At 37.7% G+C, this 27,010-nt stretch overlaps 1 protein-coding gene and 1 long non-coding RNA gene across 3 annotated transcripts in view; both read left to right on the top strand.

Annotated features, from left to right (window-relative positions):
- The window catches only part of PCCA (propionyl-CoA carboxylase subunit alpha), a 264,528-nt gene that overhangs the window by 19,732 nt on the left and 217,786 nt on the right, over positions 1 to 27,010 (top strand). Inside the window, exons 1-2 of one of the 2 annotated variants that reach the window (XM_087726870.1) lie at positions 8,846 to 8,991; positions 26,149 to 26,232. In XM_087726870.1, the coding sequence (XP_087582996.1) occupies positions 8,899 to 8,991; positions 26,149 to 26,232 (177 nt within the window). In that variant the 5' untranslated portion in view covers positions 8,846 to 8,898. Of the gene's footprint in view, positions 1 to 8,845; positions 8,992 to 26,148; positions 26,233 to 27,010 lie in introns of those variants that run through there. The other variant, XM_087726871.1, reaches the window with a different exon arrangement.
- On the top strand, positions 9,097 to 16,312 carry LOC148043272 (uncharacterized). The gene is made up of 3 exons (XR_015698245.1): positions 9,097 to 9,482; positions 12,755 to 12,896; positions 15,908 to 16,312. It is a non-coding gene; the product is annotated as an uncharacterized LOC148043272 (long non-coding RNA).

Here is a 27,010-nt window from a genome sequence, read left to right as displayed (position 1 = left end):
CACAAAAATCCTTCAATTTATCTTTTATCAATGCTAAATCTGTGCTCTTATTTATTCCATGTTGACTATAGTTGGCTCAATGTTGTTCTGTAACGGTAGTTTTATTGTTTTCTGTTTATTGAACGCATGAACCTAGAAGATTTTTGTAGAAAGTTGGTAGAGAAATATTATACAGCAAAAGCAAATAACAATAAAGTGATTTAAAAATCCGCGTTAATTTCTGTGCTTTCCCAAACACTTGCAGTTTATGACTATGTAAATAAATATTTTAATTTACTATGCAATGCAACATTATGGCTTTGGCTACAGCCTCGCTTCTGCTTAGGCCAACTTAACACCCCCTACTGTTTTCAATGGAATTTAGGGGCTCTAACTGGAAGCAGAATGATGTGGACTATAAGGGCTATGGTTGTTGGGAAGATTGGGGTATAATATTTTCCTCCTCCTTTTTATCTTAATTAGCTCCTTCCATGCATAAAGTGCCCCTGTTTCTTTGCAACAGAGGAAAAATGACTTGGATCAGGCAGTTTTCTTCTGCATCAAGCTTTTACAAACCAGCTGGTTTAAGATATGCTGGTTGAAGCCTCTTTCTCTGTCTCTATAATCCTAGTCAGTTTCCCGTGGCCACAGTGGGGTTCTTCCTTTGATGTTGCTCTGCAGGTGGCTGCCTATGTATAAAATGAGGCCTATAAGCAGAAAGCCCTCTGTGGATCAAATGAAAACAGAGAGAATGCTATTGTGCTTCAGTGTTTTATATACATGGAAGGAACTGATGTCAGTACTGAACTATTTTGTTGTATAATGTATCAAGCCTTTACATAGAAGTCAAAGATAAATAATTTGGCTGCTATCCTGTCTTTATCAACAGATACACCAAGTTCTCACAATTCGTTCCAGCACATCTGGTGCAACAGGTTTAATCAACATTTAGCAAGGGCAGAAGTTAAATTTAGAATATTTGTGGCATTCTTTATAGGCTGATTGGTTTTGAACTGCAAAATATGGCTTTAGAAGACCATCGTTTCTTTTGCTTGCATTGTTGTGGCAATCAAGGTTTTACAGCCAGGGAATGGCTTTTTTTAAAGTGACTGCATAAAAATTATTGATTTTAATTTTTCTTACAACAAAAAGCTCAACAAGTAATTGGTCTTTAAACTCTGAAGATGAAATTAATCCTCCAAATTGTTCTCCATTCTCTGACATCCTTCAAGGATATTATAGCACAGCTTTTATACATAATATATAAATACAGGAAGGTGGTGTAAGTTACTAAAGATAAGTATGTGTGTGTGTATGTGTATATATATATATTAGCCATGCTGGCTCCCTTGGCCAAGAGACAGAGATAAGAACTGTGTCCTAGAGTCGGACACGACTGGACAGACACCCTTATCTAGTGTCCATTGTATCATTTTTATTTATTTATTTTATCTGCTTATATAGGGATGGGGTGGACCAGTGGCTAAGATGCTGAGCTTGTTGATCAGAAAGGTCAGCAGTTTGGTGGTTTGAACTCCTAGCACCGCATAACGGAGTGAGCTCCCATTACTTGTTCCAGCTTCTGCCAACCTAGCAGTAAAGCACGTAAAAAATGCAAGTAGAAAAATATGGACCACCTTTAGTGGGAAGGTAACAGTGTTCTGTGCACCTTCAGCGTTTAGTCATGCTGGCCACATGACCACGGAGACATCTTCGGACAGCGCTGGCTCTTCAGCTTTGAAACGGAGATGAGCACCGCCCCCTAGAGTTGGGAACGACTCGCACATATGTGCGAGGGGAACCTGTAACTTTACCTATCTGCCTATCTTCCAATATGGGGCTGATGAAAATATGCCCTATCACATCATGGGGGTTAAATGGAAAAGGGCCAAGGCAGGGATGGATAAGATGGGTTGGAAAAGGTATATATACTGTATATTCCCATGCATATTCTCTAATGAAGCTGGACTTATCCTCTGTAAAAAAAAAATTCTGTGTGTTGTTACTGAGGCCATTTTTAGTCCAGCACAGCTGAGGAAAAATCAGCTATATATGCTAAAGGAACTTAGCACTCTTTCTACAAGCAGGGTGGTAAAATTGGCCTGTGGCTCAGAATGATGAACATGCTCTAATGCTGGCTGTGGTGCCTACAATTTCCTAAAACATGCTTGTTATCTCACAAGGGATTGTAATCTACAGTAAAATAAAACTATGGTTTAAAGTTCAGTTTTGTGTAATTCAAAAATATAGGTTGTCCTTGACTTACAAGAGTCGCTTAGTGATCATTTGAAATTATGACACTGAAAAAGTGACTTACGACCATTTTTCGCACTTATGAAAAATGCAGCATCCCCACAGTCACATGATCAAAATTCAGATGCATATGACGGTTGCAGTGTCCCAGGGCCACGTGACCTTTTCTTTGTGACTTTTTTGGCAAGCAAAGTCAATGGGAAATCCAGATTCAATTTGCAACCTTGTTACTAATTTAGCCAGTGCAGTGATTCACTTAATACCTGTTGCAATAAAGATCATAAAATTGGGGCAAAACTCACTTAACAACTGTCTCACTTAACATTCAGAAATTTTGGGCTAAGTATAGTTGTAAATCAAGGACTACCTGTATGTCTTCAAATGAATTGAGATCTTGAGATTTATTTCTCAAAATAATCAGAAGGTTCCCAGGCAACCTCCTGCCTTATGGGATTGTTAGGGATGAACTTGGAAGTAGCAGAGGTCAGTAGCTCCTCAAGTGGTGAGAATAGGTTTTGTTATGTTAGCAAATCCTAGCTATGGTAAACCTAGGCTCCCTAGACTCTCAACCCTTTATTCTCAGAATTGGCTTACTCAATGATAGATTCACACATGATTTGGTTAGTGTAGATATTGCAGACAAGAATGAAGCCAATTATTACTGTATACAGCATCTGCCTATAATAATATACAGCAAAGAGAACCTAAAAATAACTCAGTGCTTCAGGGTTTAAGTTTCAGACTTTTTCCTTGTCACTTGAATTAATAGATATTTTACTGCTCTCTTCAAGATCATATGGTTTTCACTAGTTGGGAAACAGCTATCTTGTTCCTGCTAAACCAGTTGAATTTGGAATAGATTCAAATCATGTCTTGCATCCAAAGGATAATTCAGGAATAAAATAACAAGTTATAAGAGGAAGAGAAACAATTACTTTGATGGAAGGGAGAAACGTGAATAGGGGATTGACAGGAAATAATCTGCTTCATAATTAACTTCAGGAAAGTTGCTATTCTGCTCATAAACTTCCCCTTTCAAATTTTTCTATACATGCCTTTATATATTAAAATGTACAGAATAAACTGGAAAATTGGAAGAGTTGTCCTTGGTTGATTACTGTTTTAGAGTGTGTCAGTTAAAATATTTTTTTCTCATTCATCATAGGTATTCCTTTCTCTTTTTTTAGGCTTACATTTATCTTTCTATTATTTTTGCCCTTGATAGGACTTGATAGTAGGTTAACTAGAGTACAATTCCATGGGGTCAGTCTGCTTGCCCTTTAAAAAATATTGACATAACATAAGCTCAGGATACCACGTGCTGAGAAAGTGGCTTACTGCTTGATTGCTGTTTGCATTGCAGGCATTAACCTTTAAGTGACTCTGAAATCTATTTACTATGGAAAAAGCACTTTACTTTCAGTGCGTAAAATAAAGATCAGAGCTTGTGCAGACATGGGATATTTTCTTTTGTTATTTTTCCTTAGCAGCCAACCCAGCGCTCTTCCATTTAGTGCATGGGTATCCAGATGTGGGTATGACTGCAAATAATCTGGCAGGTGGGGAAATTTATCAAGGTCAGCCATGTGAGACATTTTGAGTTTTCACATCTTATCCTTGAGGTGTCTAAAGCACCGGTGTAATCTACATCTAATTGGCTTTTGGAGCATTGTTCTTAAGCAATTTTCTGTTCTAAAAGGTAGGTGTTCTTAATGTAATACTTGGGTGATTCGAGAATGCAAATGAGGGGAACAATGGTTCCTTGAGGCATGCAATTCCCCCACCTCAATACTGTTGAATGTCACTTTGATTAAATATAATTTTTATATATTGTAGTCTGTTTCTGTTCATTATCAAACTGTATGGGAGCAGTAATACTGAAATAAACAAGGTCTGAGCGTGAATGCATAAAACCATTTGTAATAAATAATACTGCCTTAGAAAGGAAGATAGTGAAATAGAAAGACAGTGAAGAGGAGAGGTTTTCTTTAAACAACTAAATATACCTGCTACTAAAAATCTTCTATCAAGCAGCAGTAATTAAGATATACAGATTTTAATGGTTCCAGAATAAAATGTCCAGGAGGACTTTAGAGCTTTCTAAATGTTATATCCCCATAATGGCGAACCAATGGCAGGCGTGCCAGAGGTGGCATGTAGCATCCTCTCTGATGGCATGTGAGCCGTTGTGCACCTCCCGCCGACCAGCTGGTCTTCAGGTCTCTGTTGCGCATGCATGGGGGGCGGGCCGTGTGCAGTGTGGGGGGGTCACATGCATTGCATTTTGGAGGTTCAGGCACACCCGTGCTTTGGGCATTCTGATAGGAAAAGGTTAGCCATCACTGTTATATCCCCTCACAAATTATGACATTCTGGAAGGGATTTGCTGGTTTCTGGAAATAAATCCTCAAATTGAAATTGTGCAAGATAGTCCAAAGATGGTTTAGGTCATTTTTTTTCCATACATCACATCTATGGAACAGTTCCAGAGGAAATATTGAACTCTTTCAGAATGGCACAAACAGGTGAAAAACAGAATATTCCAGAATTCACTAGAATGTTCTGTCCCTAGTTTAATGAAATATTTATATCCTTAAAAAGTAAATCTAGATGCTAACCAAACCTTTCCATCTCACGTGAACCATTTTTCTCTAATACATACAGTCTTCTGTGAAATATAGGAAATATGCATAGAAATGTGGGACTTTGGGATTTTTAAAAAAATAATCAGGTCATGTTGTTACAAACGTTTCCTGCAACAGAGGCTGTTGCAAGTCTGTTTTGTCTACAAATCCAAACTAGTGTAAAAAATATGAGCAGCAGAGCTTTTACCTTATATAAGCAGCAGCACTGGAATAAAACCCGAGAGTTGATGGGGTTGGCTCATTCTCCAGAACCTATATAGCACATTTCCCCACCTTCCTGATGAAGTGGTCCAGTGAACCTTGGTAGTGGCCTTCCTTCCTTCCTTCCTCATAAATTACGATATAGGCTGCAGGAAGGAGACAATGTTTGGAGACAGATGGGCAACCTTCATATTTGGGTGGAAATTTTCTGGGTAAGGTGGATAACCTGGGGCATTATGTTTCACTCACAGCAATACCTCTCTACGTCTGGGATGAAATGGCAGAAAAAACAGTCTCCAAAATGAGAGGGGTCACCCAAGCTTTCTTGTTAGCTTTTAACACAAGAAGTGAGCTCTTTCAGATAAGAGCTTGTTTCTTGGACTGGACTAGCAACAGTTTTAGACTCAGATTACTAGAAACACTGATGCCTAATACCACAGCTTGCCCTTCACAGTTTTGAAGTCTGGCATTGTCTTCTTGCTGATATAGGTTCTGTCTGGCCTTTTCTTCCCATAAAGTGCTATTTTATCCATACTAAATATTTGCTGGCAAATAACCACCACCCTCAATGATCTCCTTGAAGGTTTCCAGGAACTCCTGGGCTGCTGCATCTTTGTTCTGCACTCATCACATCTCCAATCACTTTCACATTGTGCATATTCCCATGAAGTTTGAAATGCAGGAACCATCCGTTACTTGTGAGGAGAATGTTCTTGCCACACGTTCCCCAACCTTCTGTTTCAAGTCATGAAACAAACTTGTAGCCTTCTCCTGGATCAGCATTAGGTTAAGTTGGCATGTATTGCTGATGTTGTTTGATCCATATGCTGAGCAGTGTTTCCATCCCCTTTTTTCTCTTGCTTATTATGGATTGTATAGGCACTGAACTTTTCACATGTTCTGTGATTTTTTCTTTGTTTTTAATGATTATTCATGCCAAAGAAGCATGTCATGTTTATTCTCTTCAATATGGCCACTGTGAATACATTCTAACTTTTAATATTTGCACTGGAAGAAAGGCTTAGAAATTTGCTTTTACTGCCTGTAAGACTCATCTTATGATATACTGGTCAAAAATTGGCAAGCTTTAAAGACATTCTGCTGGATTTGTAGAATGCCCTAAATTTGTAAACTGTGATTTACAAATCGCAATGGCTCTACAAGAAGACCAAATAAATTCCCTCTCAGTTTAGTGTGCATGAACCAACTGACTGGCCTTCTGGAAGGGTCTAAAGACATGGCTTTGCCATCTGGCCTGGCAATTTGGTAGCCTACAGAATGGCTGCACTCTTCCTGAGAGTGATTGTAGATTATGATCTTTTACAGTCTTAATCATTGTTTTAATGACCTTGTGTTGTTAAATTTTGGTTATTTTTACATTGTTTTCATGTTTTTAACTCTGTTAAGAGACCCAGAGTCATGAAAGATAGTCAAGACACATAAATAAATACAAGTGGTCCTCAACGTATGACTACAATTCAGCCCAAAATGTCTGTTGCTAAGTGAAACATTTGTTAAGTATATTTTGCTCCATGTTACAGCTCCCCCCCCCATAGTTAATTGAATTACTGCAGTTATTACATGAGTAATACGGTTATTAAGTGAATCTGGCTTCCCCATTCATTTTGCTTATCAGGTCACAAAAGGTGATCACATGACCCCGGGACATTGCAACTATCATAAATATAAGTCAGTTGCCAAGCATCTGCATTTTGATCATGTGACCACGGGGATGCGGCAACAGTGGTAAGTGTGAAAAACGGTTGTAAGACACTTTTTCAGGGCCGTTGTAACTTTGAATGGTCACTAAATGAATTGTTGTAAGTCGAGGATTACCTGTAACTCAAATTAATAATAAAAAGCATGTATGTCATTAAGATTGCTGCCTTTAAAAAACCACTGACCAATTGCCACTTTCATTTTGTACCATGTATCATTGACAGAGAGCTGTATTGGATCAAGCTGTGTTTAAAAACCTGATTCTTTAAACACATCCAATGACTTTTGATCCTCTTACCAAGAAATTTCCTCGAAGGGCATCAGATCAAGAACAAGCCAGTGGTGGGATGCAAAATCTTTTACTACCGGTTCTGTGGGCGTGGCTTGGTAGGCATGGCAGGGGAAGGATACTGTAAAATCTCCATTTCCTCCCTATCAGCTGGGACTCGGGAGGCAGAGAATAGATGGGAGCAGGACCAGTCAGTTAACAGTAACAGAGTTGGAAGGGACCTTGGAGGTCATCTAGTCCAACCCTTTGCTCACGCAGGAGACCTATACTAGAAGTTTGAACCGCCGAACTGCCGATCTTTCTGATCGACAACTTCAGAGTCTTAGTCATTGATCCACCTAGCCAGGCTAGGTGGTATTTACTGGTTCTCCAAACTACTCAAAATTTCCGCTACCGGTTCTCCAGAACTGGTCAGAACCTGCTGAATACCACCTCTGGAACAAGCCAACATACTTGGGCGCAAAGTTATTTTTCAACACACAGTGTCGCAGGGAAAGCATCTCAATCAGTTCCGTCCATCCAAACAGAGCTGGAAGGGACCTTAGAGGTCTTCTAGTCCAACCCAGGACTAGAACCCAACTCCTGCTCAATCAGGGACCCTGTACCATTTTAGACAGTTGTTTCTTTTAAAAACCTCCACCTACAATCTTCCTCATCCCTCATGGTACCTAGATTTCTAACCGCCCACTCCACATTTCTAAAGTCAAGGGAATGGCATTTCCATCCCTTAGGGCAGTGGTTACCAACCAGTGGTCCGTAGACCACTTCTGGTCCGTGAGAAAATTTTGGTGGTGTGCAGAAAAATTATTTGCATTTTTTAAATATTGCACTAAATACTGTTGAAAGAAATGTCCTTCTGGGTTCGGCTCCAAGTGGGGAAAAAGACACTGGAGACATGGAGGCTGCTTGGAAAGATGGTTTTAATGGTGGACAGGACCACATGGCTTGAGACCTGAACAGAAAAGGTGATCACATGCTTCAATGTTGGTGGAGAAAAGAGAAGCCAGGAAGAGAAGCTGAGTCCCTGGTTTTATGCCCTCTCTAGCCTTTGATCTTGAATTCTGATTGGTTGCCAGACTCCCATGGAGCCATGCAGGGGCAACTCTCTAGGCTGCGTTTTGAATCCAGGTTTGGTTGAGTTAAGGGCCAATATTATCATGCCTTAATCCCATCCCCCTGGAGCTGAAGGGGAGAACTCTTTATTATGTAAAGGGACTGGCTTGGCCTTCTTAATGGCCCATTGACAAAGTGGGTGGAGGCAGGAAGCTACAGGGAGCTATTCTCTCTTTATAAAACATTTTTCTTCCTTTTCACATCTAGAGAAATATAATATTCTGCCTTTTCAATATTTCATAGGATATTTCATTTTTCTGAGGGAGGGCTGGGTGATAACTTTCCACAATATTATTTAACTTTAAAAAAATCATATGAGTGGTCCGTGGGATTTAAAATTATGAATTTAGTGGTCCCTGAGGTCCGAAAGGTTGGTGACCCTTGCCTTAGGGTTTCCATCCATCCCTACCTGTGGATTTTAGGCCCAGCTGCACAGTACACTGACTGACCACGGGGCTCTTCTCGTGACTTCTCACCAACCAAGGTCACCGCAGCCCTACGCGGGCCGCCGCCTCCACGCGCCCGAGGCTTGTCCGCGGAAAAGCCTGCCCGCCTCCGCCGCCTCTCTCAGACAAGGCGCGAGCCGAAGGGGCGGGGCGTGGGCGTGTGGGCGCCGCCAGGAAGGGGAGCGTCTGATTGGTCGAGGGAGCGCGAGGTGAAAGGGCGGCCTAGGCACCGAAGACAGAATCGCGGCCGAGCATGATGGCGGCGGCGGCGGCCTCTCTGTGCCGGGGCAGCGCTTGGCAACAGTGGCGATACAGGCATCTGGAGCGACTCTTCGTGTCGTCAACGGTGAGGCGGCTAGCGGGCGGTTGGCTGCTACCTACTTAGGGAATATATCGCCCGCCACAGCGGGGCGGGAGCAGGCAAGCAGGCAGGCGTTCTCTCTGCAGAGCAGCTTAAGGCGCTGGAGACCGGAGCGCCGGTCCTTCTCCGGCCCACCGGAGACAAGGCTGCATTTGCTGCGCCAAGAGCGGTCTGGAGGGAGCGGGTGGATTGACGTGCATATGAACCCGGCAGATGGGACGCCTGTCTCCGTGGGTCTTCTCTTGCCTGACGGTTTGCAACTGCTCTGTTCTACTGTCTGGCTTTTGGGGACTACAAATCCAATCTGGAAACAGGCGTTCTGGGTGTGGCGGATGGGATCTGAAGCTGCATTAGACTGCAAGGCAGAATGGTACTACGGTATATGCACAGGTTCCTGCAGAGGGAGGAAGGAGTGCACTGTATAAATTGCTCGGGAGAGGCTTATCTGTACCTGGTTTTTCCGGCTTGGTCTTGAGGTTAGTGCTGGCTAAAACATCGCCGCTGTTCCTCTGTTCTTGTGGTGATAACATACATGAAAGGACGTGATGTATGGCAGCTGAATCGGATAAAATAATGCAGAAGAGAAGAAGTATGTTTAGGTAGAGTTATGGAAGTTTAGATTTCTATCATAATGAGTATAATCTCACTTACACTTTATTTAACAGCATGTATTACTGAAATCAGTGCTATTGTTGGTACAGATACACTGGGACATACATCCATACATTCATACATACTTTAATTAATCAAGTTGATTCCAAAAGTGATCTGGGGAAAGCTCCGTTGCATGTTATCGCTCTGAACGGTCCTATTTTTTTTGGGGGGGGGGGGTATAGGAAACCTTTTGTAGAGGTGAACAAGGAACAGTCTGAGCAGTCTTCCAAACAGCCAGGGTCAGGCAGATACAATCTGTCCTTTGTAATTTTTAACTGGGTTCTTAATGAATAGTAATCACTTCTCTTCTATTTGTTCTTTATTGGCTACACTGAAATCTGTAAAGTCTGTTTCTGATGTTTTAAATATTTTTGCATAGTTTGGTTCTAAAATGATTTTCAGAAACACATCTCAGTGATGCTCTTGCTCTAAAGCATTTGTTGTATTCACTTGGTGAAATTTGTCTTTAAATAATTAATTAACCAGATGTATTTTTTTTATAGAAGTAAGGGATTAAAATGACAGGTTAATACAGTTGAATTGTTTTTCAGGATCTATTTTACACAAAGAGAAAGTTAATCTTGTTATGTTAATCAGATTCTGATATATGTGCTAACATGTTGTTTCTTCAGTATTGATGATACTGTATATGTTGATCTTTTATATTTTCCACAAAGATTTATATCTTTTTAAAATAAGGCTGATCTGATATTCTTTGGATTGAAACATTCTTCCCAGGTTGTACAGAAAGACTGGTTTTATTCCTCATTGGTTAAAAATAGTTCACAAATGCTGAAGACTAGAGATCATACAACAATAACATGAAGAAAACATATTCATTGAAATACCCAATAATTAATCTAAGTGACTGTGTTTGATTGTGGTAGTATATACAATGAATTTTTCAGTGTGAGATAAATAATAGAGAAGTTAATTTAAATATGCACATTTGTTAACTCTAGCAATAGCAGGTTTCTTTTTGGTTTTGATTGAATTGATTAATTGATTATTTCTAGTGTTCTTTATATGTTAATTATGATAGTCTGTTTTTACTATATTTTTTGATTTGATTTAAGGTGGGAGGTATGCTGCTCCAAAGTTTATAATTGAAGAGGCCTATAAGCCTAATAAAATAAATACATAAATGAATAAAATAGAACTAATACAATGTATTATAATGAATAATGTAATATAATGAATAATTATAATAAAAAAGGATCTGGGAAAACCATATTATAAGCAGTAATCCAGAATATTTTATTATATTTTTAAAATACTTCCTTGTCCATCCTAATTTAAATTCTGACAAAGATCATGTATCAGCAATCTGTTGCTGAAAATCAGATGTAGATTTTTCTTTCTAAAGATATTTTTATGATTATTCTTTTGGCTTTGTTTACTGTTTTGGGAACAATCATTTCTAAGGAAATGCCCTGTTTAATCTAGAAGAATATTTCAAGTTGAAGAGAATAAATGTATAAAAACAAACATGTTTTATTTGTTAATTCCACTTAAGATATTGTAAACAATTTGACAAATTAATGGTAAATTTCTTGAGAAATGGTCAGACACTTAAACATCTTTCTTAAAGGTTCAGCTTACATGTGATAATGCTGTTATACATTTTTCAGATTTCAACTTACATCATTTTTTTGGATCTGATTAATGATCTATAAGTTATTATCTGTCATCCTTGAAACTCTTGCAAGTACTTGGTTCTAATTATAGATTTCAAAACTGAAAAGAACCCCTCTATTTAAAATTGCAGGTGAAACTTTTTGGGGTGGTATATGCATAATAAATGGGATAATTGATCTTAATAGGTTAATTGCAAACAACATGTTTAAGATATTTAAATAATTGCAAAGTAATACAATTTACCTAAAATAGAAGGACAGCAATATTTGGGAAATATTGTAGAGAAGACGATAGGCCTGTAAATTAAAGGGCTCTGGAAGAAGCAGATTATCTGGAGCATTTTCAGTCAGGATTCAGGCCTTGTACAGTACAGAGATAGTATTAACTGTGCTTGTGGTGACCAGATGACCAGTATGGAGGTGGTGTAACTCTCTTATTCCTGCTTGATCACTAGTTAATCTTTGATATAATCAATTATGGTATCCCCTTCCAACTTCTTGGATTGAAAGCAAGGGCACAATATTTCCATGGTTCTCCTTTTTTGAGGTTATTTTCAGTGGGTAAGAGAGAAGAGGTGGACCCCAAGACCCCTTTTTATCGTTTTTCAGAGTTCAATACTCCCAGTTCCTATTTAATATCTATATAAGGCTTCTGGTTAAGATAATCTATTGGCATGAGCTCAGGCATTATCAGCTTGCAGACACTGTATCTTGTATCTTATGTATTTTGACCTCTAGCCAACCAAGTGATGCTATTGAGAATCTGATTGTCTGGAGGTTGTTAATATGTGAATAAAAAGGAACGTTCATTTATTTAGTGTATGGCATATCATACATGGATTGGTCATAGTAATATTTTACCTAGATTAAAAAAAACATAAAATATGCTGTGTAGAAGGATATCTGTATTCAGATATCAATGTCTAGGCCATCTAATCACTGATACACAGCATCATTTATATGAAAAAAATATTGGGCCTGTATATGCTGTCAGGTTACAGTTGGTCACAATGTGTTCTACAGTTTGACATGGGTTCTCACAGCTGTATTATGCCCCGTTTATACAGTGAGTCCTAACATATGACATGTGAGGTGTGAATCCTATTCAGATTGTCCATTCCTGGCATGGTAGTTCAAATCCTGGTACCTTTTTGTGGGGTCATTTATGTCTTCCTATGTCTGGATGTTCAGCAACCCATTTGGCTTTCCATTGGGAATTGATGCCCAGTCTGTCAATTATACATGGTCTAACTATACTAAATTTATAATCCATAAACTGTGTGGCTCATAGTCAGTTTAATACTAAAAGGAAAAGAAAAGCATGGATTGTAATTATAGTATAGTTAGACCATGCATAATTGACAGACTAGATTTTATTATAGATTTTAACTATTATATTATTTTATACTGGAATTTTAAATTGCATATTTACTGTTTTTATTTGTTCTGGTCTCTAGTTTAGTCTATGACTGTAATAAATTGAATTGAATCGAATTGATGTCAAAGTTGTTGAGTATATGTTGTGCAAGTGCCAGTGGAAGCTTCCTGGATTTGAACCTGGATTTGATAAATGAGGAGAGTTGGTGTGTACTGGTAAAAGTGAGTTGTTCATAATTTTTCTGTATTCTCTCACTACTGCATGTTGCCTTTGTAAGGTATTATATATAGGCAAGACAAACCAACTGTACAGATACAGACTAGGTGAAATTTGGCTTGATGCCAGTAACTGTGAGAGGGATCTTGGAGTCCAGGTGGACAGTTGCTTAGAAAGGAGCCAGCAGTGTGCTGCAGCTGCCAAAAAAGCCAATCCAATTCTTCTCTGCATTAATAGAGGGATAGAATCAAGATCACATGAGATTCTAGTACTGCTTTAGAAAGCCTTAGTAAGACCACACTTGGAATACTGCATCCAGTTCTGGTCACCACAATATAAAAAAAGACATTAAGACTCTGGAAAAGTGTGCAGAGAAGAGCAACAAAGATGATTAGAGGGCTTGTGTCTAAAACATGAAGAACAGTTGCAGAAATTGGGTATGTCTAGTTTAGTGAAAAGAAGGACTAGCTGAGATATGATAGCAGTGTTCCAATAGTTGGGCTGCCACAAAGATGAGGGGGTCAAACTATTTTCCAAAGCACCAGAAGGCAAGGCAAGAAACAAGGGCTGGAAAATAATCAAGGCGAGAATCGGCTTAGAACTAAGGAGAAATTTCCTGACAGTGAGAACAATCAACCAGTGGAATTGCTTGTCTTCTATAGTAGGTGCCCCATCACTGGAGGCTTTCAAGAAGAGACTGGACAGCTTTGTCTGAAATGGTAGGGTCCCTTGCTTGAAATGTGGTGTTGAACTGGATGACCTCCAAGGTCCCTTCCAACTCTCTTGTTTTGTATTCTATTATTTCCTTTCCTTTCCTTTCCTTTCCTCTCCTCTCCTCTCCTCTCCTCTCCCCCTTCCCTCTCCCCTCTCCCCTCTCCTCTCTACCCTCTCCTCTCTCCTCTCTCCTCTCTTCTATTATATTCCATTCACTTATGATCCCCATGATGTCACTGACTCTGGCATCTAGTATGGCAGCTCTTAAGTCATACAGTGGCATATTTTGCTGCGGAGTAGACCAGCTCTAGTGCTGATGACCTGAAAGTGGCAGCTAAAGTTCCCCATTTAGTTCTGCATAATTTCTGGAGTATGTTATTTCTAACATTATTTTTGCCACCATATTCACTAGATTTATCTTATAGGTGAGAGTCTGGTCCAATTTTACTACAAGGTACTTCCAGTGGGGTTATATGGAAGTAAGTTGTTTAAGTAGACCTTTAGAGCTTCACATGCAACTTTGTTAAGGTGGAAGCACATAGTTACCATTCTGCTGGTGCTAGGAGTAAGCCTCAGATTATTCCTAGTGTCAGAATTACTATTCCTCAGACAGGAACAGATTCAGATTCAACCATAGGAAGATTGAATAGTTGTTGGTTCCTGGGTCTTCAGTTTTCAGGGAATGTTTCATTTTAATTCTTGATAGGATTGGATTTTCCCAGATGGAACTCATATGTAATTTGAAGCTCTTCCTGTACTTATGACTTTTGCTTAAATAGCAGGTGGCAGACTCCAGGAGGACTTTTGCAAAGATTCAGTGTGTTCACCAATTATATATTTTCCTGAATTGAGAAGTTTTGTGCCTCGGTTATTTTGCATTTGTGCAAATAACTTGTAAGCTACATCTGGTTCAAGATGTAACAGTGTAGGTGTTTGTGGGCACAATTTACTTGGTAACATGTCTGCTCTGTAAGCTGCCAGTTGGCTTCCATTGTTCTGATTATCATCTAGATAGCTTTCAAAAACTCAGGGTTTGCTGGACCAGCTTTCTCCACTTCTATCCACTGTCCTGATAGGTCTAATAAACCGGGCATGCTCCAGGGTACATCTTTAAAATGATATACTGTAATTTTTTTGTGGCTGTCCTTGCCCTCTGGCTGGAAACCAAGAGATTTCGAGTTCTAGTCTTGCCTTAGGCTTGAAAAATTGTCTGGGTGACTTCATAGGTTTGTGTTTGTAGTTAGGCTGTATTGTTTAGGGTTTTTTTAAATGTGTAATTTTAATCAAATAGTATGATATTTTACAAGTTTTATTCTGTTCCCCCATTTATTTTATTTCTGTTTCTATTTGAGAAAATTAGTCATATTTATTCTTTAATACCTTCAATACCTTTTTGAATAAAAATATAAAGTTATAATGTATTTCTTTCTCCAAATATTCAGAGGAACTCTATTTAGTTTACCTTTCATGTGCATCAAAGTAGATGTCTGAATTTGAGAAACTTTCTGAAAATCCCTATACCAAGATCAATGAAAAAATAAGAATATAAAATAAAGACAATCCTTTATTTATCAAAATTACTAATGAAACTTTATTATATTGGCAAATTTTCTTCTAGTTTAGACAAGGTAACAGACTTGAGCATTAACTAAATGAGATTAGGAATAGAAATTCCTATAAAACCTTATATACACTATAGGTACAAAATATTTGTATGCTATACTGTCCGGTTCCGAAAATTAAATTATACAAGTGACAAGTTCTAATGCTAGATTAATGGGAAAGAGGAAGGAGGGTATACTTGGATTTCATCTTGATATTCATTTAAATAAGAGAGCACACAATAATCAAATATAGTTTAGGTTCTGAGCAAAATACGTAAAAATATACTTTAAAAATTCCAAGAAAGATTTCAAACATTTCAAAATATGTAAGTTCAGATGAAACTGATTACTCTTCGTGCCAGGTAATAAAATGTGAACAATAATATATTCTTCAATTCAATGACAATTGAAATTCTTTAATTAAAAAACATAAGTTGTGTCATAGGAAAATAAGTAAATTTCTGGAAATATTTCACTGTGTATAATGCTCTGTTGAAAGTAGCAATACAAAATAGTGACAGTATGAAGAACTATAGCTTAAATCATCTTTTTCAGTGAAATTCCATTTTAAGAAATATTTTCCTGATATACAAATGTAAAGCATAACTGGATTAGAGAACCTTTGTTGAACTGTAAAGAGATATGCTGACTCCTGAAGAACAATTATTAACTGATTTCTGTTTTGACATCTTTCTCAGAATCAAGTTCCAAATGCTGCTTGTTCCTGAAATCTTGATTAAAGTGCAAGCTGAATACAAATAATTAAGCAAGAAAATAATGAAAGTACTAATTTCCTTTGCAACATCATACGTGTGACTCAGATTTTCAGCAGTTGCTGCTTTAAAGAGCAAATGAAAAACAAAGGAGAGCTTGAAGTGAAACCTGTAATTTTAAAACTGAAATCCATGTTTGAGAAATGAGTAGGCAAAGTAAGACCATCCTTCATTTTAAACTTGTCAATAAGATGCAACAATAAATAAGTCTATTATTGTGTATTTGGTGCAAATGATAAAGATGCATAAAAGGCAGTCCTAAAATGTATGCTATATATAAAGTCTGGTCATTAATTTAAAGTCATTCTGGAAAATAAAATTAAATGCAACTTAAGGAATCTTGTATTGGTAATGAAAGAAAAAAATGCATTCATGTTACACTCTTTGATATTTCAAATGGGAAAAATAGCTGAGAATATGTTAGAGTGTAAGAAGAGCAAATAATTTAATGCTAGAAGAAGTAAAAATATGTTCATCAAAAGCACTAATAATGACACCACAGAAAATGTTTAGGAATTTGCTCTTGCATGCAAAAATGAGATTCACAGAATGCTTGAAAAGTAAAATTCTTTAAAAAAACCACCAAAGACGACAAAGAAAAAGGGAAGACCAAGGTGATTACACACTCTTGCTGAAGGCACAAATGTGAACTTACTTACAAAGAACAGATACAAAGAAACAATCCTAGACAAATAATGTAAACCATGTCACAAAGAGCTGGAAGTGACCAATGACCAAATAAAATAGTTCATCATGATCCACAAGAAACTTTTGCTTCGCTTCTTTTTTCATGCCAACTGTGGCGACAAGAAGCAAGTTTGGAGGGTTTTTGTATTGGGATTCTGTTTAAACTCAAAAAAGGCCTAGGTTTTGCAACTTGGAATGTGAGAATCTGAGGCTTTTATGACTGGCTCCTATAGTAATGAACCAGGAATTTTCAGGGCTATGAAACAGCTGGTTGCACTGTGATCACCACTTCAGATCAAGTGTACATTTTTCTAGAAATTGTGCGGCTACTCTAGAAACCCAAGAAAAGGTGCAACTTCTTTAAGGATTGTCAGTAGATGCAACATGCATGCAAGTCACCTTCTGACTTTGATTCTGAAACATTTTATATAATGCATGGTTTATATCACTGTTCATCCTACTGAATGGGGAATGTTGGGAGATGAAGTCCCAAGATCGCCAATGTTGAAAAACATGCCCATTCAGAAGTACTGTCATTACTGTACTCTTACTATAAAGGTAGTATTAGTTGGTATTCATGATTCCTGTCTGAACTCTCTTGAAGGACTGACATTTGCCGCCTATTACCATAGTAATGGACATTTGCCGCCTATTACAAGGATAAGATTTTTAACAAATAATTATAACAAATAACAGTTCTTCTGCAATCTCATAGAAAGTTCCCATCAAATTGAGAATACGTTTTGCCATCCTCACCATTTCTTTGGACTCAGGATTTGTTTACCAAACTGTTGTCTAAACTGTAGTCTTCCTCCTGCCTCCCAGGGTTAGTCTCATAGCCCATTACAATGTATGTATGTATGTATGTATGTATGTATGTATGTATGTATGTATGTATGTATGTGTATGTAGTCACCGAAACAGTAGGCATGAGTTTAAATGGACTCCAGAGGGTGGTAGAGGACAGGAAGGCCTGAAGGAACATTGTCCATGGGGTCGCGATGAGTTGGACATGACAACAACAACAATGTATATTACAAAGAATAAAGTATTGACAGTATTCAGCACACATAAATATATTGGGCTACTGCGATACATTGAACTGTAAGGGATTCTCCTTGAAAGCCACTTGGTCACATTTATGCACTTATTATGGAATGTATAATATATCAGGCCTGAGTAAAAGCAGTGCCATCTTGTAAACTTTTGGCTATGAAGTGTAAATATGGATCGACCCAGCCACAGCTCCTTGCAAAAGAAAAGGCATAATTGAGTTTTCCTGAACCAGATTTCTTTCATCACCTCCAGACAGTATTGGTTAACTTGGTTGAGTGGGAAAGGTGAGATTGTGTGTGTATAGCTTGCTTAGTGCAAGAAAAACAAATCTTTACCTTTGTTTTGATTCGTCTTAAGCACTGTGTAATCTTTGAAGAGTCATTTGCACATTCTACTCCGATGTAACAAGTGTTGGTGCTTAAATTTTGGACTGGGAAAGTATAGGGATCATGCAATCACTTTACTGTATAGGTTGTTTTTGAGTAGTTTATAAACTGTTTTTTATGACATCCATTTACAGATGAAAGAAGGTTATTTTCTTTTTAAAATGATGAATAAAGCTTTTAATTTTTCTGAAAAATTATTCATGGTCCCAATATATTCTATTGGTTGCGAGCATTTTTCAGTCTCTGGTGTAACTAATTGTCGATTTTGAAGTCTGTCAGAAGCACTAGATTGGTTTGCTTTTACTTCAGCACATACTAATACTTTTGCTGGGCACAAAGCAGCAAACCATAGAAACATTTTAAAGGATAGATACAGCTTATGTTGGAACCTATCTAGCTTTTAGTACCATAAATCCTATTAAGTCAATACTTTACTTGGCTATCTGAAAATAGTCTAGAACAGTGGCTCTCAACCTTTTCTTCACCACGATCCCCTTTTAATATCTTTGGTGACCAAGAACCATGGCCATGAACTACAGCAACTAGATCTGAGGTGGCGCAGTGGTTAGAGTGCAGTACTGCAGGCTACTTCAGCTGACTGCTAGCTGCAGTTCGGCAGTTCAAATCTCATTGGCTCAAGGTTGACTCAGCCTTCCAACCTTCTGATTTGGGTAAAATGAGGACCCAGATTGTTGGGGGCAATATGTTGACTCTAAAACTGCTAAGAGAGGGCTGTAAAGCACTATGAAGCAGAATATAAGTCTAAGTGCTATTGCTATTGCTATTGCTAACTCAATATTTAAATCATAGCATTTCTTCAAGCCTTTGTGAACCCCCTGTGGTGACATTGTGTCACAGGGGCCCGTGGACCACAGATTAAGAACCACTGGGCTAGAAAACAGTTTGGAACATAATCTGCAAGTGCTGAAGCTTCTAAGAATTGTTTATAAGCAAGATAGTTAACCAAAAAGGTTAAAATAGGTAAGGAGATAAAAAGTGGCGGATGTTTAACCAGTTTTGGGTGGATTGCGGAGGTGCTTTATTGGATTGCATTTGGTTCAAAACTGGCTGTAGATCGCACTACATGCTATCCAAAATTGTGCTTAAATGGTTAAAATGTAAATCTTTGCATGCAACTTCATTCATTTAGGAAAATATATAATCAAGTGCAAAATTATCAATTTTTAAATGTTTAAAACCATTAAACCATTTAACTATTATTTTTAACAGGTTATAAAATATTAGTTTAAGGGACACAGGAAAGAAGAGATCAAGAAAAGGGAAAAAAGAGATAGAAGTGGTTAGTATGGAAAAAAATATGAAAGTGGTAGAAATATTTAGTACAGTAGCTTGCATGTCTATAAACGTTCATCTCATGGTGTAACAGCCTTATCTTATTACACATGTTATGTTAAAGTTGCTCCCTGGGGTTTTTGCATTTATTTTACAGTTATTTACCTCTACTTGTAATAGCTGTGACTAAAATAAAATCGTATGATATGGTAATTATATTATTTGCTTCCTAATTCGTTATCCTCCATGGTTGTATATCTGTAAAATTTAATAGCTACATGTAGTTCAGAACATTCTTCTGAGATTACTAGAGATGGATTGATCAGAAACTACTGGAACATCCTAAGAGGAAATATTTAAAGTTAACACTCTGTGAGACTGAAAGAACTGTAAAGAACCTGCTTCATTCTTATATTCACACAAGCTTCAATTTATGGTGACTTATTTTACCAAATAGTAAAAACTGAGCACAATTCAAGATTCAAATCTAACACACTAAATTAATTTAAAATTGAAGTAGAGTTTTTGAGCTGCTGTTTATGGCTCAACTAGATGAGAAGAGGGAAATAAATAGAATTGGGAACCATAATGCTAGTTAAGTGTTACTGTCATCACAAACATTAAGTTTAGGGAATGTTAAAAAAACAGTAAAGGTGCTCATCTCTGTTTCCTAACCGAGGGAGCCAGCACTGTCTGAAGATACATCTATGGTCAAGTGGCTGGCATGACTGTACACCAAGAAGCACAGAATGCTGTTATGTTCGTGCCGAAATGGTACCTATTTATCTATTTGCATTTGCATACTTTCGAACTGCTAAGTTGGCAGGAGCTGGGGCAAGAACAGGCGCTCACCCTGTCCTGTGGTGCTTGGATCTTGAACAGCCAACTTTCTGATCGACAAGCCCAGCATCAACTGCTAAGGCCGCTGCTTCCCCTTGGGGAATATTGAGGCCCGCCAAACCATCAAATCTGCTGTTTTGGAAATTATATTACACTATATAATTTACTATATACTCTATATAAAACATATATATCTGTTTTCTCACTGGTAATGCTTGAAAATACTTTTCTATGCTTTGACTGCCCCACTTTTTTCACAAAAGAGAAAAAAAGTGTGGAACTTTCAAGCAGAGCTTTCAGGGAACCCCCTGAGAAGTTCTTCAAGAGTTTATTTATTTCATGAACTCCCCCCCGCACTTTCTCCTTTGAAGATTCTGAAGGTCCAGCATTTGAAGGTGGTTTCAGAGAGATGTGCCACCAATATCCAGTTTTATTAGCTGCTTTTGCTTTTGTTTCCAAAACCTCTAATATGCACAATGTGGCCAAAAAGGTGGGAATCCACCTTTATTAAGGATTAGTTGATAGTTGTCCAAATTGGTTAGACTGAAGAGAGGGGTTCTTTAGAAGGGGCACAATAACCATCTCTTTCAATATTAATAGACCTTCTCTTCTCTTAGCGAAGCATTAAACATAGCCTGAATCGAGCCCCAAACACTTTTCCTGGCCACATGAATCAGCTTAGCAAGACAAAACTCTAATTGCAGGTAGCAGATTTCATGTGAAAGAGAACCTTATCCAACTTCATCAGTCAAATGAATCCCAAATAATCCCTCAAGACCTTAAGACACCTCGCTAGCCCTGTCAAAGTAGAGTCTACACTGAGTGGTTTCCCCCCCCCCAAACAAAACTCCTTGCAATCATACCACAGCAGCGTGTAGGAATAACTGTATCCTAGTTTTTCCTTAAAAGACACCAGGTAACCTTGAACAGAATTGTGGAATGCAATTCTTCAGACAGGTTAAGAATAGAGGAATAAACATGCTTACCAGCCACAGCTTTATCCTGTCCCTAAGGCTCATGCCAGGGGTGGGTTCCTGCCAGTTCTAACCTCTTCTATAGAAAAAGTTCCACAAATCTACAGTGCTGTTTAGAACCGGTTCCAGCTCCCTCCCCCCACCCGTCCGCACACCATCAAGATGAAGAGCGAGAGGAGGAATTCTGGGAGTTGAAGTCCACAAATCTTAAAGCTGTCAAGTTTGAACACCCCTGGAGTTTTTTTCCTAAAGGGTTAGGGGGTGCAAGGGTCTTGCAACTTGACAGCTTTAAGACTTGCACACTTCAATGCCAGAGTTTCTGAGCCAACATATTGGTTGCTAAGCAAGAGCGTTGTTAAGTGAGTTTCACCACATTTTACAAGTTGGTCACGCCCACCCAGTCACATGGCTGGCAAACCACTCCCACAAAGCAGGCCACACCTACAGAAGAGGTTCTAAAAAATTTTGAAACCCACCACTGGCTCATGCGACATATAGGCAGTCACATCCAGTCATATGTGGGGCAGAGTTTCTGGTGGCAGCTAAGATGTCATAAAGCATAATTGCCATGACACCATGGTTTTTGGTGCAGGCAAATTTCAGACAGGACTATGCCATCATCACAACCCAGTTAGGTCTCTGTTACGTAAGCCATGTCTGTGGTTATATTCACTGCATGTTGTGGAGTAACACAATCTTATGCAGACTTCTGGCATTAACCTGAGGCCATCAGAATCCTGTCATCTGACCTTGGAACTGAGGTTGGTGGGCTAAAAATTGGGAACTGTTCCCCATTTCCAATCTCCTTCCCTATAGAATGGGTCACTTGCTGCCTTTCATTATACTTCCTATGAAAACATATGACATGGGTCAAAGGTGACATGCCACAATGTTTTGGGTGACTTGCTAGTATTCACTAACAAACAACAAATATTCTTGAAAGCATAACTTCAGTTCTCATACAGTTTTCAAAGGCTGTGGAAGCTGTTTGAAATGGGGTGAGTGCTCACATAGCATCCCGAGCCTCTGAAAATTTCAGGTGGGGGCAGACAGGGAATTGTTTCTCTTTTGTTTATTTTGTGGGAGGTGTGTGACACACCAGCAGAGCCAAGTTAGGCATTTTCTGAAGTGTTGACATGCAGAGCCCAAAAGAATTCGCCCTCATTGTCCTGTGGCAACCACCATAGAAATACTGCTATTATCATCTTCATTTCCCAAAAAGTCCAGGTCACAATCTCTATGATAATTTGAGAAGTTACTTTTTGGTTTCTGAAAATGACGATTCTTGATATTTGATTTGCTTTTACATGTTCACCAACAACATGTTTTTTTGCACTCCTTTAAAATTCCTCACAGAAATAAAGTCAGAAGTCAGCGTTCTCCCTCTTAATTTAATATTATGTATAAAACATTTTAGTAAATTTCACAAAGTTAATATAGTATATTACATAACTAAATAATTTTATCTTTAAAAGAGGCCAATGTAGGGATGTAATGAAAAAGGATACTTGTACTTGTCTAATACAGCCTCATTTTTTGTGGGATGAAGTACAATTGGGTTGAAGGGAAAAGGTAGCCTAATTTAATTTTGGTCAACTCCTCTCATCTATGGTTTTCTAACAACACTGGAATATTGTTGTTTGTGTATCTAGAGTTGAGTTGAAGTTTCTGTTTTGGACAAAATAATTTTATTAATTTTGCTGATTGATAAAAGATAACTTATTTGGCATATTTTCCTAGTATGTTGGTTTGTTATTTCAAATTCCTTTTGCATTAGAAAACCATATTTCTTTTTTATATGCTTATTTAATGTTATTTAATGCTAGAAACGGACTTAGCCTTGAAAGCAATTGGGTGATTTTGAGCCAGTCACTTTCTTTCAGTCCAACCTACCTCACTGGATTGTTGTTATAAGGAAAATAGGAGGGAGAAGATATATTGGATATGTTTGTTGCCTTGAGTTATTTGTAAAAATAATAAATTATCTTAGATTTTTATTCTATACAAATTTTTTATTCCATTCTATTTTATTTTATTCTAAATATAGTGTTTTATGGTATTATTAGCCATAAAATTGTGTATCACTTTAAAATATTTTGCATTAAATTATTTGAGATTCTGTATCAATGGGAGATCGAACTGGGTCCTGACAAACCTAGCTCATAATTTTGTAATCCAAAAGGAAGAAGAAGGAACTAGAGTATCAGTTATACTAGACTTAATTCTTACTAGCAGACAAGAAATGATACAGGGGGTTGAAGTTGCAGGAACTTTAAGGGAGAGTTACCATGTCTTATTGGAATACAACATAACGCAGACACAAGCAATAGAACAAAATCAAACTAGCATCTTAGGCTTTAAAAGAGCTTGATTTCAGCTAACTTAGAAAGAGATTGGGAAGGATGAAAATCTTCTGGGGAAAACAATTCAAAAAGTTTGGGAAACTCTGAAAAATATGATTATAAAAGCCCAGCACAGTATCACTTATAAAGAAAAATAAGAAATCCATGAAGAAATCCGCATGATTGCATAAAGAACTCTGATGAACTGAAAAACAAAAAGAATAAGTACAAAAAATTGAAAGAGGGAGACATAACTGAGGCAGAATACCAACACATGTCCCAAATATGAAAAGATGAAGTCAAGAAAGCTAAGGTTCAGAATGAACCGAGACTTGTGACAAATGTCAAAAATAATACGAAAGTTTCTCTCAACATGTAAAAAACAACACACACAAAAAGGCAAAGAAATAATCAGTGCACTAATGGGAAAAAGATGGCAAGGAAGTGATGGGAAGCAAGAAGAAAGCAGAGCGGCTTAATTGTTTCTTTGCATCTGTTTTCCCAAAAAGTAAAAAAATAGCCTAACCCAGCAAAAACAGAGCCATAAAAGACAGACTAGGACTCCAAATTAAAGTAAGTTCCATGTTTCTCCGAAAATAAGACAGGGTCTTATTTTCTTTTGACCTCCGAAATAAGCACTTGGCCTTAGGTCTTATTATTTTTGAAGTGCAGGAGGCGGCGAGCATGGTCACCTCATAGCTGCTGCTGTGTTGCAATATTTTTGGGGAGGGCTTATTTTCAGGGGAGGGTTTAATTTTAGTGCATGCACTCAAAAGCCCGATTGGGCTTCTTATCCGGGGAGGTCTTATTTTGGGGGAAACAGGGTAAGAAAATGGTAAGAGAACACCTGTCCAAATCATCAGGACCAGATGGATTACATCCCAGAGTTCTGAAGGAGCTGGCAGACGTGATCTCGGAACCACTGAATCATATCTTTCAAAGACCCTGGAGCACTGGAGAACTATTAGAGGACTGGAAAAGAATTGATGTGATTCCCATATTAAAAAAGGGGGGAAAATGGATCCAGGGAACTAGAGATCAATCAGCCTGACATCAATACTTGGGAAGATCTTAATCAAACAACAAATCTGCGAACACCTAGAAGCAAGCACAGTTATAATCAGAAGCCAACACAGGTTTGTCAGAAACAGATCATGCCATACAAATCTTATTTTATTATTTGAGAAAGTGAATAAATTAATGGACCACTGAAATGCTGCACACGTAGAATTTGGGTTGGATTTCAGTAAGGCATTTGACTAGGTAGACCACAACCTACTTTTTAGTAAGCTAAAGAAATGTGGGATAGATAGCATCATCACTGGATTTGAGACTGGCTGACAAACTACAATCAATGTGCAGTCTTTAATTGATCTATATCTACATAGGGGGAAGTAACCAGTGGGGTAGCTCAAAGTTCTGTGTTAAGTCCAGTACTCTTCAATGACCTCATCAAATTTGCAAATGACACCAAGCTGGCAGGAGTAGCCAAACTCCAGAAGATAGTCTCAAGATCCAGATGAATCTCGACAGACTTGAACACTGGGCCCTATCTAACAAAATGAAATTCAGTTATGAAAAAAGTAAAATTTTAGTTAGGCAAGAAAAAACAAATCTTCAGGTATACAATTCATGGAACTTGGCTCAATACTAGTAACTGCAAGAAGGATCTTGGAGTCCCAGTGGACAATCACTTAAATATGAGCCAGCAGTGTGCTGCAGTTGCCAAAAAAAGCCAATGTAGTCTTAGGCTACATTAACAGAGGGATTCAATCAAGATCACATGAAGTATTGGTACCGCTTTATAATGCCTTGGTAAGACCATACATGGAATACTGCATTCAGTTTTGTTTGCCACAATATAAAAAAGAGTTTGAGATTCTGGAAAGAGAAGAGCAATAAAGATGATTAGGAAGCTGGAGGCTAAAACATGAACACTTGCATGAATTTGGTAGGTCTAATCAACTGTAAAGAAAGATTAGGAGTAACATGATAGCAGTGTTCCAATATTTGAAGGGCTCCAAAAGAAGAGGGGTCACCCTGTCTTCCAAAGTATCTCAAGGCGGTATAAAAAGTAATGGATGGAAACTAATCAAGGAGAGAAGCAACTAAGGAGAAACTGAGGGGAAATTTCCTGACAGAACAGTTATCCAGTGGAATGGCTTGCCTTCAAAAATTGTGGGTGCTCCATCAACTGGAGATTTTTAATAAGAGATGGGACAGACATTTGTCTGAAATGGTATAGTGTCTCCTGCTTGAGCAGGGGGTTGAACTAGAAGACCTCTAAGGTTCTTCCAATTCTGTTCTGTAATTCTGAGACTATTTTATGTTTAATCAAGTCATTAATCTGATGTAGAAGTTTGTTACAATACCTGACATTTTAAAAATAATATTTCCATTATTTAATATTAATAAATATAAAACACATATTTAATACTATTTATTAATATTTGTATGATGGACATACAAAACATTTTCAGAAGCTGGCAAAATTCTTTTTTCTTATTTTGTCATACAGTTGGTAAAAAGTAGCCTTTTCCCAAGATGTGTGATTAATAGTAATTTCATTTATTTTCTTTCCTTTGCAGAATATTGTACAGCTTGCAGGCTATAGATGGTGCCTTATTACTTCTCGTGGCTTTCACTCAACGGTTTATAATCCAAATGAAAAGGTAATTATTTATGTGGACGTTTTTGGATACAGTATAGCTTATATTTATTTTTAGGACAGTAAAGAGTTAAAGTATATGTCTTAAGACTTAAAGGAGAAGAATGGTTTCCTCAGACTTTAAATATCATTATGATTGTAATTTTTAGTGTAACAATAGGGGCAAGTCATTTAATTCATGGCTGCAATTATGTTTACTATTCAATTTCATTGATAAGATTTGTTTTAAATAAAATGAAATCAGATTTATTTTTCCTGTATTATTTATTGATTTAAAATCAGCTTCTATTGTTGTTTCATTCATCCATAGATTGGAGATTACTTTGGTTAATAAGATGTTGTACAGTTACATAGGTTAGATATGATAGGGACATCCATCTCTCTGCTAATGTCTCATTAAAGACACAGGACTGTATTATGGCTTATGTTCTCTTCAGTATTTATATAAATTGTTACTACCTTAACTGACATAGAATTCTATTCTCTTCAACTCAATAATAGATAGTTGCCTATGTTTCTTTATGCTGAAAGCTACTTTCTCTTTAACTTAGGTTGCTTTGAAACTTTTCTTTGGTTCTTAGCATACTATTGTATGGACATTAACTATATCAAAACAAAACTAAATTTGAAGAGCCTTAGATACCATCAATGGCAGATAAATAACTATAAAGACTGTGATTCATACATCAAAAAACTTGGCATATTTCAACCCTGTCTTATCCGCGAATAAGGGACTATAAAAAGAGAATATACAAACAGTAGATTTGCTGTGTTCTTAGTGT

This window comes from Thamnophis sirtalis, unplaced genomic scaffold (assembly GCF_051295495.1).
Source record: "Thamnophis sirtalis isolate CommonGarterSnake01/CBP01778 unplaced genomic scaffold, rThaSir2_p1.2 scaffold_12, whole genome shotgun sequence".
NCBI lineage: Eukaryota > Metazoa > Chordata > Lepidosauria > Squamata > Natricidae > Thamnophis > Thamnophis sirtalis.
This window is presented reverse-complemented; position numbering and strand designations above follow the sequence as displayed.